This window comes from Labeo rohita, chromosome 25, assembly GCF_022985175.1.
Source record: "Labeo rohita strain BAU-BD-2019 chromosome 25, IGBB_LRoh.1.0, whole genome shotgun sequence".
Lineage (NCBI taxonomy): Eukaryota > Metazoa > Chordata > Actinopteri > Cypriniformes > Cyprinidae > Labeo > Labeo rohita.
Genome location: NC_066893.1, coordinates 12803287 through 12820005, shown reverse-complemented (window position 1 = coordinate 12820005; position 16719 = coordinate 12803287). Strand labels below are relative to the sequence as shown.

The 16719-nt window shown below is 32.1% G+C and overlaps 1 protein-coding gene across 3 annotated transcripts in view; it reads right to left on the bottom strand.

Annotated features, from left to right (window-relative positions):
- The window catches only part of magi2b (membrane associated guanylate kinase, WW and PDZ domain containing 2b), a 131970-nt gene that overhangs the window by 5790 nt on the left and 109461 nt on the right, over nucleotides 1–16719 (bottom strand). For 2 of the 3 annotated variants that reach the window (XM_051100218.1, XM_051100217.1), the window contains exons 14-22: nucleotides 13210–13245; nucleotides 12643–12758; nucleotides 9640–9835; nucleotides 9248–9427; nucleotides 6834–7019; nucleotides 6373–6757; nucleotides 3044–3236; nucleotides 2492–2635; nucleotides 1669–1807 (exon numbers count right to left, since the gene is read on the bottom strand). In XM_051100218.1, the coding sequence (XP_050956175.1) occupies nucleotides 1669–1807; nucleotides 2492–2635; nucleotides 3044–3236; nucleotides 6373–6757; nucleotides 6834–7019; nucleotides 9248–9427; nucleotides 9640–9835; nucleotides 12643–12758; nucleotides 13210–13245 (1575 nt within the window). Of the gene's footprint in view, nucleotides 1–391; nucleotides 481–1668; nucleotides 1808–2491; nucleotides 2636–3043; nucleotides 3237–6372; nucleotides 6758–6833; nucleotides 7020–9247; nucleotides 9428–9639; nucleotides 9836–12642; nucleotides 12759–13209; nucleotides 13246–16719 lie in introns of all 3 variants that reach the window. The other variant, XM_051100216.1, reaches the window with a different exon arrangement.

The window sequence follows — 16719 nt, the reverse complement described above, 5'->3', positions numbered from 1 at the left end:
AAATCTTCTGTAATAGTGAGTCCCTCAGTTGTCCTCAGTGTGAAAAGATGGATCTCAAAACCATACAGTCATTGTCACCACAAAAAAATCTGAATATATATTTTTTAAAAAAAATATTGACCCTTTGCTAATTTCCGCCCCCATATTTTGAGCATATTTTTACACTTTACTGCTTCCATCAGTTTCAGTGTAGCTTCCCAACACTGTCAAGCACACATGCACACAGTGACACAAAACTACACACAAGCACACTTTTTTGCAACCAATCAGTTAAAAGCTACTGAGACATGCGACGTATTCTAGCGTGCCAATGCAAAACGAAACAAAAGCAAGAGAGAAAATCTACAGACACAAAAGAAAGAAGCAGAAAGACGTGCAGGATGCCACGAACCGTGTCTTTAGAGTGTCCCATTATGAAGAAATAGGGTGAGGCTAGAGTGTCGCTTTTCATGCACATGGTAAGGTTGGTAGGTACCATTCCTACAGGACAGGAAGTAAAAGACTGAACTATTGCATCGCAGATCAGAGTTAGAAAAACAGAGCAGCTGATAGAGGAGAGGAGTTAAGAGAACACTAGTTACAGACTACTACACGTTTTGTCACTAAACGAGAGTTCACTGAAAGGTTTAAATGATATAGTGAGTCATCAAAGGCTTTTAAGCTTTTAACAGACAGATTTCAGCTCAAACAAACCATCAAGACCACTGTTACTGAACTATTGTTTCTATGTGCTCTCCAGTAAGCACATTTATGAGCATTCACTCCATTACTTCAACCAAAATCAGCAGGTTTTTAGTTTTAAAACATGATTATCAATTCTATGTTCGTCTGAAAAGTTGGTAATGCTACATTTTTGGGACTATGGGGGGCGTCATTATTTCGATGACATGAAATGGTTGCACTCAGTGAGCTACTGACCCAGCTTGTTGCTATTTTTACCACAACACAACTAAAAAAAAAATACTGATATGATGCCACATTGTGTGGCTTTTGGTTGTAATTTTCAGTCAAAGGGCAACGAGAAACGATGCAAGTCTTCACTGCTTTTCCTAGCGATAAGAAGAGGAGAAAAGAATGGGAAGATGCCTGTGGGCGAATAAAATTTTTTTCTCTTCACTTGACACCCTGACACCTTTGAGGCCTTCAGTCAACCACAGCTACTGAAAGAGCTTACAAACGGCAGAGACGAGAAACGCTAGATGCCATCCTGGCAGGATGTAAAGATGCCGCTTGTCATGACGCTGCAGCCACTGAAGGAATTTCTCAGCGTGGATTTCACTTGTGTTGGATGGAACAGCATTTGGTTTAAGCCTATATCCATCACCACCTGCAAGCTCTTTCAGTTTTTGTGGTCATCGTATCAGTATTTTATTTTCCGAGTTGTACTGCGGTAAAAATAGCAACAGGTGGTGGCAGTAGCTCACCGAGTGCAACCAACTTACATCACCAAAATAATGGCGCCCCCACATAGTCCAAAAAAATGTATAAAACAATGTGGATTTTTTAAATAACGCAAGTCTTTTATGGGTTTTCTACTATATATTTCAGTAAGAGACATCATTTTTGTTATATTAAGCCATACAAGTCTTAATACCTGGGGTTCCCCTTAGATTGAACTTTTAAAAAAATAAAACAGCGTTTTTTGGCTTTGTGTGTTGTGGCACCTACCATATTCCGGCACCTGTCCCGTGCCCCTTTTCAACAGCAGACGTACTCGGCGACCGCCAGCCTTGATGAGCTCAATGGCACGAGCGTGACTCATGTCTCTCGTACTCTCACCGTTAATTTCAATAATCTGATCTCCAACCTGTGGACATGATGAAAATATGAGGGGAATATTTTACATCATGATCTTGTATCACCTTGAAGGTGTTTATAGTGTGATAACTGACCAATCACAGTCAAGCTTTTCAGAGACTTGTGGAATAAATGCAAAGATGCTACTGTTCAAACGTTTGGGTATGTTCACCATGGCTGCGTTTAATTTGAATATAGAAAAAACAGTAATATTGTGAAATATTATTATAATTCTAAGTAACTGATTTCTTTTGTAATATATTATGAAATGTAATTTATTCCTGTGATGCAAAGCTGAATTTTCAGCATCATTACTCCAGTTTTGAGCATCACATGATCCTTCAGAAATCATTCTAGTAGCTGAGAACAGATGCTGAAAACAGGATTCTATAATGAAAGGATCAAAAGAACTGCATTTATTTGAAATAGATTTTTTGTAACACTATAAATGTCCTTACTCTTACTTTTGATCAATTTAATGCATCCTATAAAAAAAAATGATACTGATCCCAAACTTTTGAATGCTTGTACAGCATATGCTGAGAGACAAATGTACTTTCACATAACAAAATGCATTTTTACACAAGGTGAAACATTCAAAATAGATTTTAACAGTTTGGCTGTGAGACTCTCGTTTGTTAAAGTGCAATTATCAAAAACCTTTTGCATCTTACAGTCTGATAAGTTTTCTCACCCTCATTCTGCCGTTGCGGATCGCAGGTCCGTCCTCAGCCAGTCTCAGCACAAACAGGTCCATCTTGTATTCCCGTCCTCCGCGGATACTAAAGCCAAATCCTTTCACACTCTTCTCCAGTTCCACAGTGAAATAGTCATAGTCCTGAGAAAAAAATAACAAAATAAATAAAAATATTGAAGTGTGTCACGCCACGTTTCAAGACAACCCCCACATCTGACTTACTTAGCTTTTTTCTTTAATTTAGATTTAATATTAATATTTAATATTAATTTATATCTCTGTAAATAACACCAAAAATCTCCAAAAAAATGTCTTATGTGTAATTCAAAATGATCAAACCACATTTAAATGTGTTATTTTTATTCAGTGTACAGGACAAATACAAATGCTCTATATTTTTTAAGTGCTACAGCAGGTGATTTCATTGTGTAACAAAAACATGGCACTTCTAATGGTGATTTTATTGATTTTCCAGCTGCGCTGTACTGTAATTGTATCATACTGTAGATCTCAAGTAATTTTTTTGTTTAATAAAGTGTGCATTTTGACCTGTGGTCTGTAATCGGCGATGGAGTGCTGTCTGTAGTCTATGAGAGCAGGTGGGTGTCTGTACTCCATGGTGGGTGGCTGTCTGTAGTCTGCTACTGGAGGATGCCTGTAGTCCACCGGAGGCTGTCTGTAGTCTGTGTAAGCAGCTTGACAGATATCAGGTTTAACATCCTGTCTGGCTTTAACCTCCGACCTGTAGGCACCAACAAGAACTTATTAAGCATTCCTGTCTTACAATTCAACAGGCTGAATAACTTGTACACATTTCCAACCAATTTCAAAATTAAACCACCTAAACTCTCTGTGGGTGTTGGTTTAAATATTATTACGTCCGATGTACAATGAAAACAACGCTCAATATCCAGCAGTGACTTTTCTTCCCTTCTCTGACCATGTGACCAGGGCTTTGCTCATGGGCCATATTTATCAAGTCTCACTGGCCATCTTTGACGATGCATAAATCAGAGCAGTCTTGAGCCAACCCTGGGAAAAAAAACGTGCAAACCCTGCCTGAGAGGAGAAGCATGTATTATTGAGGAGGTAAATAATTTATCATGAAGTGTTAAGTGATGTTACTCAAGCTGGTGCGAGAGAAGACAGCTGACGCTCGAAGCATGATGTGAGACTGCCCAAGGCAGTTTGGTTGAGCCCAAAGAGTACCTGAGAGCATTTAAACAGACATGGACACATGGAACAACACAGGAAAAAAATAAAAGGATTTAGATGGGTCCCGAAGCATGTCAAGAACAAGCCTGTCCCCAAAAATATTATTTCAATTTATTAATTAAAAAAATGTTAGTATTTTAATTGAAAACAATTTTAAGTTAATTAAAAACACTTTATGAATTTATATTTTATATTCCATTTAGAAACAATGTGTTTTGTACCAGTTAAAATTACTTGCATTGACATTAATAACAGTTAAGCAAAATTTCTTCAAAAAATGTCATTGCCAAAAACAAAATTATATATATATTATTTGAATTGTATAGTACATATATCTCATGACAGCATGCTGATTTTATTTTTGTAATACATGAGAATTGTCATTAGAGTTATTAATTTAGAAATTACAGAAAAAAACTCAGAAGTTAAAATACAGAAATTATTATTTGGGGAAAAACATGCTTAATGGTGATTTTTTTTTCTAAATCTTCTAAATCTCTTTTTCTAAATCTTCTTTATGCAACATGAATATAATGTGCTTAATTGTAATGAAAAATAAAACCGAAAGAATGACAAAACAATAGACAGAATGTATGATAGAATAATAGAACAATCGATAGGATGATAGAATAGAATGGTAGATAGATAGACAGAACGATAGATAGAATGATAGGCAGAATGATAGAACGATAGAACGATAGATAGATAGAAAGATGGAACGATAGACAGAACAATAGATAGAACGACAGAACGATACAACGATACATAGATAGATAGAAGATAGACTGACAGAACAACAGATAGATAGATGACAGATAGATAGATAGATAGATAGATAGATAGAATGAAAGATGGAACGATAGACAGAACAATAGATAGAACGATACAACGATACAACGATAGATAGATAGATAGATAGATAGATAGGTAGATAGATAGAAAGATGGAACGATAGACAGAACGATACAACGATAGATAGATAGACAGATAGATAGATAGAAGATAGATTGACAGAACAACAGATAGATAGATAGATGATAGATAGATAGATAGATAGATAGATGGAACGACAGACAACAATAGATAGAACGATACAAGGATACAACGATAGATAGATAGATGATAGATAGATAGATAGATAGATGATAGATTGATAGAACAACAGAGGGATAGATAGATGATAGATAGATAGATAGACAGATAGATAGATAGATAGATAGATAGAATGAAAGATGGAATGACAGACAGAACAATAGATAGAACGATAGAATGGTACAACGATAGATAGATAGATAGAGAGAAGATAGATTGACAGAACAACAGATAGATAGATAGATGATAGATAGATAGATAGATAGATAGATAGATAGATGGAACGACAGACAGAACAATAGATAGAACGATACAAGGATACAACGATAGATGATAGATAGATAGATAGATAGATAGATAGATAGATAGATAGATAGATAGATAGATAGATTGATAGAAGAACAGAGGGATAGATAGATGATAGATAGATAGATAGATAGATAGATAGATAGATAGATAGATAGATAGATAGATAGATAGATAGATAGATAGATAGATAGATAGATAGATAGATAGATAGATAGAATAAAAGATGGAACGACAGACAGAACAATAGATAGAACGATAGAATGGTACAACGATAGATAGATAGATAGATAGAGAGATAGATAGAATGAAAGATGGAACGACAGACAGAACAATAGATAGAACGATAGAATGGTACAACGATAGATAGATAGATAGATAGATAGAGAGATAGATAGAAGATAGATTGATAGAACAACAGATAGATAGATAGATGATAGATAGATAGATAGATAGATAGATAGATAGATAGATAGATAGATAGATAGATAGATAGATAGATAGATAGATAGATAGATGGAACGACAGACAGAACAATAGATAGAACGATAGAATGGTACAACGATAGATAGATAGATAGATAGAGAGATAGATAGATAGATATACAGATATATAGATAGATAGACAGATAGATAGATAAATAGATAGATAGATAGATAGATAGATAGATAGATAGATAGATAGATAGAATGAAAGATGGAACGACAGACAGAACAATAGATAGAACGATAGAATGGTACAACGATAGATAGATAGATAGATAGAGAGATAGATAGAAGATAGATTGATAGAACAACAGATAGATAGATAGATGATAGATAGATAGATATATAGATAAATAGATAGATATACAGATATATAGATAGATAGACAGATAGATAGATACAATGAAAGATAGAATGATAGATGGAACGATAGACAGAACAATAGATAGAACGATAGAACGATACAATGATAGATAGATAGATAGATAGACAGAAGATAGATTGATAGAACAACAGATAGATAGATTATAGATAGATAGATAGATAGATACATAGATAGATAGATAGACAGATAGATAGACAGAATTAAAGATAGAATAAAACAGAACAAAAGATAGAACGACATAACGATATAATGAAAGATATAACGAAAGACAGAACGATAGAGATAATGATGAAACAATACGCAGAACGCTAGATAGAACGATAGAGCGACAGATAGATAGATGATTGATAGATTGATTTTCAAGCCATAAGAATGATATATCCGGGAAACAGTACCTGGTGTCATGAAGGTACAGCTGTGGTGGTACGGGCACTGATCCAATGGAGGTGGGCTGAACTCCCACCATGCCTGGATCTACAGCAGCAGCAGCAGCCTGAGTCACCGCTGAGCCCGACTGCATGGCCTCCAGGCCGGCCTGACTCACAGGCAGACTGCTTTGAGTCACTGGTGGGCTGCTGTGTGGAGCTCCAGGGCCCGGCTCCATCAACAGGGGGCTGGGCTGCGTGGTGGCCGGGCTGGGGTGAGGGGCTGGTGGGCTGGGATGAGCCACGGTCGGGCTCTGCTGGGCTGCTGGGCTGGACTGAGTCTGAGGGCTGTGCTTCTGGGCCACCATGGGACTCTGCTTCTCTGATGTAGGGGCCGAATGAGCACCGTTTACGTCTAAGGCACACAGTGATTGTGTTTACCAAGGAACAAGACAGAAATCTTTCTTTGTTGTAACGTGTTCTGATCATACCTTCCTCAGGGATGATGTGCAAGGTGACAGTGAGTCCAGCGTCTTTGATCAGCTTGACAATGTCAGCGTGAGGCATGTTGATGATAGACTGACAGTTGACAGCCATTATACGATCACCAACTTTCAGCTTCCCACAGCGATCAGCCGGACTGCCCTCGATGATGCGGCCAATCTTATGTGGCACAGCTACAAAACATACGAATGTAAATATCATGAGAACTGCATGTGAGATCATTTGGTCATAATGCAGTTTTAAAAAAAAAAATTAAATCAGACATGTCATATTTCCCTCCAATATAAAAAGAACATAAAAAAATAGAAATACAATTTTCCATAAAGAAAATTAAGCCTGTTTTTTTTTTTACATTGTGATATTTTAATCACAATTTAGCATGTCTTACTTTTGAATTCTCATTATGGTAATACATTTTACTTTAGCAATTTACCCCCAATATTTACAACAAGTTATTTATACTTTAATATTAAAGATAAACATTTTATTAACATTATTATTGTATTGTATTTTATATTTATTTGATGTTTTACATTACTATTATAAATAATCTCAATAGTAATCTTAATGGTACTAAAATATAATTTAGTTGTTATAATACATATTTTGTTGTTGTAATAAAAACAAAATTATTTATAATGAATTTAACCATAATTACAGTATCATATATTTATATTTATAATGTATAAATATTACTATTAAAATATTCTCAACTATTAATCTCAATGTTACTAAAATAGGCTTCATTACTATATAACAATAATAATAAATATTACATTTTAATATAAGGTAAACATTTTTATTAACATTGTCATCATACATTTATTTGATGTTTATAATTTATTTACATTACTATAAATATTTTCAATAGTAATCCTAATGGTACTTTAGTTGTAATAATACATATTTTAATATTACTATTATAAATATATTTAATATTTATACCTATAATTTAGATATATTGTTATAAATAATTAAAAACAAAAATATTTATAATTAATCTAACCATAATACAAATATTTTATATTTATATTTATAAATATATGTACATATTTTATGTATATATTTTGCTATTAAAATATTCTTAAATATTAATGTCAATGGTACTAAAATGATAAATTATTATATATTCTCAATTTATACTTATAGTTTACATAAATTATTACAAATTGTTGTAATAAAAACAAAAAATATTTATCATTAATATAACCGTAATAGAATTATTTTATATTTATATTTATAATGTTTATATATTACTATTAAAATATTCCCAACTATTAATCTCAATGGTACTAAAATAAGCTTCATTACTATAATAATAATAATAATCATAATATGTTTATAAATTATATAAATTACTATAATAAATATTCTCAATTTATACTTTTAATTTATATGAATTATTATAAAATTATATTTATATTTATAATGTATATATATTACTATTAAAATATTCTCAACTATTAATCTATTAATCAACTAATAATTTGCTATATGCCAAAAAAAAAAAAAAAAAAAAAAAAAATCAATATCCAATTTCTTTTGTTTTCTTTTTCTTCGTTTTGGGCTGAAATATGAGTCAAACTTTTTTTTTTTTTTTTTACAGTAATTTACATAAATTACTACAAATTGTTGTAATAAAAACGAAAATATTTATCATTAATATAACCGTAATACAATTATTTTATATTTATATTTATAATGTTTATATATTACTATTAAAATATTCCCAACTATTAATCTCAATGGTACTAAAATAAAGCTTCATTACTATAATAATAATAATAATAATAATAATAATAATAATAATAGTATTCATAATATATTTATAAATTATATAAATTACTATAATAAATATTCTCAATTTATACTTATAATTTATATGAATTAGCATAAAATTTATATATATAGCATAATATACATATTATGCATATAGCATAATATTTATATTTATAATGTATATATACTACTATTAAAATATTCTCAACTATTAATCTATTAATCAACTAATAATTTGCTATATACAAAAAAAAAAAAAAAAAAAAAAAAAAAAATCAATATCCTATTTCTTTTGTTTTCTTTTTCTTCATTTTGGGCTGAAATATGAGTCAAACAGTTTCTTTTTTTTTTTTTTTTTTTTTTTTTTTCACAGGTTTTGTGAAATTTACCCAAATGTGGATGAGATAAATCAGCTTCCTCGTTTAAAATGTATGGACTATTCTTGGACACATACCGGGCCTGATCCCATACTTTCAACACATCTGCACTACAAACTGAACTTTTAAGATAATAAAGAGTCTCTCTTAATAAACACGTCCCTTTAATACATCACAATGTGCAAACAAATACATTGGTGTTCACCAGAACATCAGATAAACAGCACTGTGAAGGCAGGACTTACTTATTGTGTTAGTGGTCTCTGGACGGTTGAGGGAGCTGATGATGACAAAGCCAAAGCCTTCGCTTTCCTTACGGTGGATAACTACATCAGTGGTGGGGGGCAAGTTGACGGGGCACACTGCATGACCCCGCGGAGAACTGCTTTGATTGGCCGATGCACCGTTTTCCTCACATGGCTGGCCTGCAGGTGGCAGCAAACACAATCTCAGTCAATGCAAACACAACCACAGCAATGTGACTCAAGAGATAATTGCCACCAATTACTGTGCATTTACTTCTTAATAATGTAAATCCAGACAAAAGAAATAATTTTTTAATGACTGGATTTGAGGATAAAATTGCCGCTTTAGTTGGTTTGTCATCACTGGAGGGTTTTTAGGAGAGTTTGCTCACCTTGCTGCGGCAGAACTCTCCTCCTGACGGTCAGGGTGACCTGTCCGTTTCGTGCCGCCGCGTGCATGAGGTCAATGACGTAGCGGTGAGGTCTCCCCGCCACGGGCATCCTGTCAACCGAGACCAGCTCATCTCCCGGACGCAGTCTGCCGTCGCGCTCCGCTGGGCTGTTCTCTATGATTGCTCCGATCACAATCTGTGAAGAAAAATCAGTCATCATGTTAATGTGAACTGACATGTACAGTCTCATAATAATATTGTCACCGGTTTCACATGTTCAAACAGCAATTTTCTTGACTAGCTGATGGGATTATACATATCTAGCCTGACAGAAAGTTGCTCAACTGCTGGTATTTATTTAAGAAATTAAATTTAATCACCAGAGATTACCAAGTACAACTAGCAAAGAGATGACTGTAAATAAACTGTCATTTCAAACGGAAGAAAATCCGTGACAATTCAGTTTGGAGTTTGATGGCTTTAAACAGCCACAACTCTGCACAGAATCGGTGTAAAATGAAGCAGCTCAACGTTACGACAATGTACAATGGTGGTAAATGGTATATTTATGGTATCAGATTATTTTTGATAGTCTATTTGATATATACAGTACCATACAGTACAGTATGCAACACGGTTAGTGTTATTGGTAATTACAACTATTATGAAGAAGAAAATTAGTAAAAAAAAAATCAATTTGTTAACTAAATACAAATAAAAATGTGGAAAGTGCAAAAGAATAAAACTAGGTGTTAAAATACAAGCAAAAGGAAAAAAAAATTAATAGCGACTTTTTATTTCACAATTCTGACTTTTTTTTTCCTTGTAACTGCGAGTTATAAAGTCAGAATTGAGAGATAAACTCACAAATGTGATTTTTTTAAAGTTATTTTTTTATTAAAATATTCTCAACTATTAATCTCAGTGATACTAAAATAGGCTTCCTTACTATATAATAATAAATATTTAATTTTAATATAAGGTAAACATTTTATTAACATTATTATCATACATTTATTTGATGCTTATAATTTATTTATATTATTATAAATATTCTCAATTGTAATCTTAATGGTAATAAAATAAACTTCAGTTGTTATAATACATATTTTAATATTACTATTATAAATATATGTAATAGTTATACTTATAATTTAGATATATTATTATTAATTGTTGTAATAAAAACAAAAATATTTATTATTGATCTAACCATAATACAAATTTTTTATATTTATATTTATAATGTATATATTTTGCTATTAAAATATTCTTAAACATTAATGTCAATGGTACTAAAATTATTACACATTAATAATAATAATAATAATAATAATTAACTCACAAATGTCTTTTTTGTTTCCTCAAAATTGAACTTTATAACTCGCAACTGATTCTGAGAAAAATGTCAGAACTGTGAGATATAAACTCCCATTTGTGAGAAAAAAAGTCAGAATTGCAAGTTTTTATCTGCAATTCTAACTTTATTTCTCACAACTGAGAGTTTTTTTATTACAATTCTGAGAAAAAAACATCAGAATTGTGAGTTTAAATCTCGCAGTTTGGACTTTTTAACTCACAATTGAGTTTATATCATGCAATTCCGAGAATTTTTTTTTGGTTTTGTATTTTTTTTTTTTTTTTTTTTTATTCAGTGGCGGAAACTAACGTCCTTAGACCAGCAACTGTCAATATGATTCTGTCAAATAAATAAATAAAAATAAAAATAAACTGAATAAATACACAACAAGAACAACAGCAATGCGATTTAAAAAGTTGCTGTTTGATTGACATGTAAAACAACCAATCACAGTGTTGCGTCTCATTAGTGGCAGATGGAACAATTTGTGATAGAATGAAAGGGATGAAAACTACACTAAATTGAAGTAAAACTAAAAAGCAAATAAAAAAAATGAAAATAAAAATGAATAAAAGCAAAACTATTTGGGCATTACAATAAAAAAATAATATTATAATAAAAATATATGAGTAATTAGAATTTTATTGTAACATCTCAAAATATAGTTAATTTTGCTGTAAACTGCTGTAAAGCTTGCACAAATTTATATTATAATAAAAATATATGAGTAATGTATATATATATATATATATATATATATATATATACACACACACACACACACATGCATTCATATATATATATATATATATATATATATGTATACGTCATATATAATATTATATAATGTGTATACATTAAAAAGCCTGATGCACAAGTTTATCTCATAAAATAATGTCATTAGGCACATCATAAGTCTGATATATGAGCAAAAACAGACTGCACTTTTGGGGTCAGTAAGATTTTTTTCTCCTGTTATTATTATATTTTATGATTATAAATAATTTTATTCAGAAAGGAGGCATTAAATTGGTTAAAGTGACCGTAAAGCTATTTATAATGTTACAAAAATATATATCTAAAATAAAAGCTGTTCTTTTAAACCTTATATTTATCAAATAATCCAAGAAAAAGTATGGTTTTCACAAAAACAATATAAGCATAATATAATTATTTACTGGAGCAATGATGCTGAAAACTCAGCTTTGCATCACAGAAATAAATCACATCATAAAATGCATTAAAAAAAGAAACAGTTGTTTTAAATTACAGTAATGTTTAAGAGTATTACTGTTTTCACAGTGTTTTTGATTAAATAAATAAAGCATTGATAATCATAGGAAACCTATTTCAATAACTTAAAAAAATCTTACCAACCACAAACTTTTGAACTGTCGTCATTCATTATCATAAAGCCCAGCTTTGATAATTACTACCGAAATTTTCTAAACTATAACAACCTACATACTCATGTATCATATTATCATGGTATATGCCCAAAAAAAACATGTTTTTTTCTATTGTAATGTTGTATATGTAGCTGAAGGAAGGAGAAAATGAATTTTTTCAGGTATGTTTCCATCTGCTGCTCGTGGAGCTGTACAGATATAGACCAGTATCTGTTTATCCTGCCCCATACGAGCCTTGTCACGGGCCTCCGGACTCACAGCCTGCACCGCCTCGTCTCCACCCAGGATCCTAAAGCCGAAGCCGGTCTTCTCACGCAGCAGGTGCACTTCCACTTCCTGATACTCCACACCTGAGAAACAAGATACACAATTTAGATCACGCACACCAAACTCAAACTTGATTTAAATCATGGTGCTTCCTCGGTTAGGGATATTTAACTACCTAGCAAAACACCTTAGCAATCACACATTAAAATTCACTCTAAGATCCTATAAAATGTAAGAACTCATCATGTTTGACATGAAAGCAAAGAGCAGGACTTCTTCAGGAACATCAAACCATCCCTAAACCTGAACACAAGCTGAAGGATCAAGGAACGCCACACGTTATGTAGGTCACCTCACAAACTGGTGTGCTGAACCTTCTGATGTGGTGAAGAATAAGAGTATAGTGGTAGACAGAGAGCTAAATATAGTGCACTGAAGTCACATGGGTTACATAAATTAGCTACTGAAATGTGACTAACAGCATATGTTCTTTGTGACATAAAGAAAGGGAAAGGAGCACAATCCTCTACTTGCCTGTAGAGTCTGTCAGCGTCCGAGGAGGGACCGGCTCTGTGAGAATAAGAAATGAGAACTTCAAACAATGAAATGTTTCAAAAATACTTTGTACTATCAACTAGCTTTATGCTTTACTTGGGCTCATATGTAGAGGAGACACAAAGAACCTGTCAAGAATTTTAGTCTCGTGTTTCACCTCGAATTAAAAAAAGGAATGATTATTAGATTGACGAAATTGAGCATGGCTCTTCATGACATCTTTATGAAGGTTGGAACTCCTTGTATGAGCATTTCTAGCTTCCCAGAGAACCTAGAGTTATGTGAAGAGTTGCTCCGAGGCAGCAACAGAGTTTCACAGGTGATTGTCATTTCGGTGATGAATGCTTTATAAACAAGGCCCAGTTCGATGCTGAATTTGCACATTGTTTGATACTGAAAGAGTGTTCCCAGCAATAAAAGATTCTGATCATGATTTGATACTGAAGTGCGGTAAGTGAACCTGCATCAAATTTCTGTTTTACTCTTTAGCTCCGCCCGTGCTTCCAGGAGCTCAGCCGTTTGCGGAGGGAATTGTAAAGCTGCATGTTTCTTTAATAAATCTGATGAAATTAAGACTTTTTGGAGATACGAAGGATCCAATACTACTCTATAGGTACTCAAGAGTAACATGAGATTGGGTGAAACTGTGTGTGTTTTGCCCCCTTTAATATAAACTGAAAAAATAATGCATTTATTTATTTTTTATTTATTTCCATGACCAGCCTAGTTGTTGTTTGTGATAACTGGATGGGGTTTTTTTTAAAATAATTTTTATTCAGACCAATTTGCTAATCACTCACTTTGTGAACCAGTTTGGCCAATTTTTTGTTAAAAAAAAAAAAAGAAAAGGAAAAAAAAGTCCCTCAGTAGGTATTCAACATTAACATGGGATTGGGTGAAACTGTGTGTGTGTTCTGCCCCCTTTAATATAATGTGAAAAAATAACTGTATTAAAATATATTTATTTATTTTTTATTAATTTCCATGACCAGTCTAGTTGTTGTTTGTGATAATTGGATGATTTTAAAAATATATTTTTTATTCAGACCAATTTGCTAATCACTCACTTTGTGAACCAGTTTGACCAAAAAAAAAAAAAAAAAATTGAAAAAAAAAAAAAAAAAATCCCTCAGTAGGGCTGTGAGCAAATTTAATTTACACTAGAGCCATTTCCAGCTGATGAAATAGAAAAAAAGTATATTTAATGCATGGTACTTTTTTAAAACATAGTAATTTCCTTGATTTAAAAAATATATATATTTAAAATTTAAGATTAATAAACTCCATACATTTTTCTGAATTTTCCAAAAATTCCAGCATATATTTTTAGCATTTCCACGAATGTGGGAACACTGTAATTGTATTACAATTTTCTTTTACTTTAATACAGTAAATAATTCTTATATACCAGTCTAGTTGTTGTTTGTAATAATTGGATGATTTTTGAAAAGTCATTTTTATTCAGACCAGTTTGCTACTGACTCACTTTGTGAACCAGTTTGTAAAAAAAGAAAAAAGAAAATAAATAAATAAATAAAAAATAAAAAGTCCCTCAGTAAGTATTCAAGATTAACATGAGATTGGGTGAAACTGTGTGTGTTCTGCCCCTTTTAATATAATGTGAAAAAATTACTGTATTAAAATATATTATTTATTTTTTATTAATTTCCATGACCAGTCTAGTTGTTGTTTGTGATAATTGGATGATTTTTTAAAAATCATTTTTATTCAGACTAATTTGCTAATCACTCACTTTGTGAACCAGTTTGACCTATTCTTTGTAAAAAACAAAACAAAACAAAACAAAAAAAAACCTCAGTAGGGCTGTAAGCAAATTTAATTTACACTAGAGCCATTTCCAGCTAATGAAATAGAAAAAAGTATATTCAATACATGGTACTTTTTTAAAACATAGTAATTTCCTTGATTTAAAAAAAAAAAAATTAAGATTAATAAACTCCATACATTTTTCTGAATTTTCCAAAAATTCCAGCATATATTTTTTGCATTAGCATGAATGTGGGAATACTCTAATTGTATTACACTTATTTTTTTTTACTTTATTACAGTAAATAATTCTTATATACCGGTAATAAAAATGTTAAAAGGGTGCTATTTTGCTTTTTCACTTTTTTTTATTTTAGTCAGTGTGTGGTGTGTATGCTTCGGCATAGAAAAGATCTTACAAATCTCAAAGTCCACTTCAAAGGGAGATCTTTTGTTTTTAAAAAATCCCTTTTCAAGAACTACAACGAACAGCTCCTTTGGACTACAGCGTTTTTTTTTTTTTCTGGGTGTTGTGATGTCACAATGCGGCCCATTAGAATATCATTCAAATAAATCCCGCCTAGTGAAATTCGAATGGTTGGGGGGTGGGTAGAGACTTGGTGGGGGATTAGCCTAACTTTAGCAATGCAGCATGGAGAAACACTTCACATCATACTTAAAACATTAGGCTGCTGTTAGCCTTATGCTAACAGCTGGTTTCGGATAAAACTAAGTATGTAAATAATTTAATAATATAGTAGGATAATATCATGTATCGGCGATCTCACAGGCTGATGATAGGACCCAACACTACTATACCTTAATATATCCTTAACTATAATGAAGCAAATGGAACTTGCTGCTTTGGCAAGGGGCGTGGCAACCGTCTAAGCTGTTCGCCAATCACAACGCACTGAGACAGCTAACCAATCATAAGACATTTCGTTTTTCGAAGGCGGGCCTTCATTAAACCCGGAACTAATCGAGCCATTTGTGCCAGACTGGGGAGAAAGGTATAGTAATAAAATAATGTGAAAAATAATGCATTTTTCGAACCACCAAGCATGAGAGCATGTTCTAGTACACCCCAAAACAAAATCAAGGCTTTGTAAAAGAGCATAATAGGACCCCTTTAAAAGATTAATTATTATAATTAAAATGGGAATAAAACATTATAATTATAATGAGAATAAAAAAAAACTGAAAGGTAAAACATCCAAATTACTCACGATATGAGTAATCTTATTTCACGGTAACAATATACAGTCTAATCAAAATTTATTCAGACACCTTTTACATTTCTCACTTTATCACAGTTTATTTGCCACAGTTTAGAAAATGGTAATAAAATATGACTTAAGCTGTGTCAGAAAAAATTCATCTTGACAATGCCAACCTTCTGTGACTGTCTCACAAATGAATTAGTCAGCAGTCAGCTGTTAAATTTAAGTACACAATTAGTTAATACCAATTCAGGTCAACCTAATTTTCTTCAGGCTGTGGTGTAAAAAGGTCACATTAGCAATTAAAGAAAAAAACACTCAAGCAAAACATGGTCAGGTCAATGTGTCATAATAAAATGATAGTCCACTGAATGAAGACTTTTTAGGTATAATATGTCACAGTTTACTTTATTTTGCTATCCTCACTTGCATAAATAAACTATAGTGTCCTGTACCCACCAGCAAAAAAATATCAAATATTATATCTGGCGTCTGAATA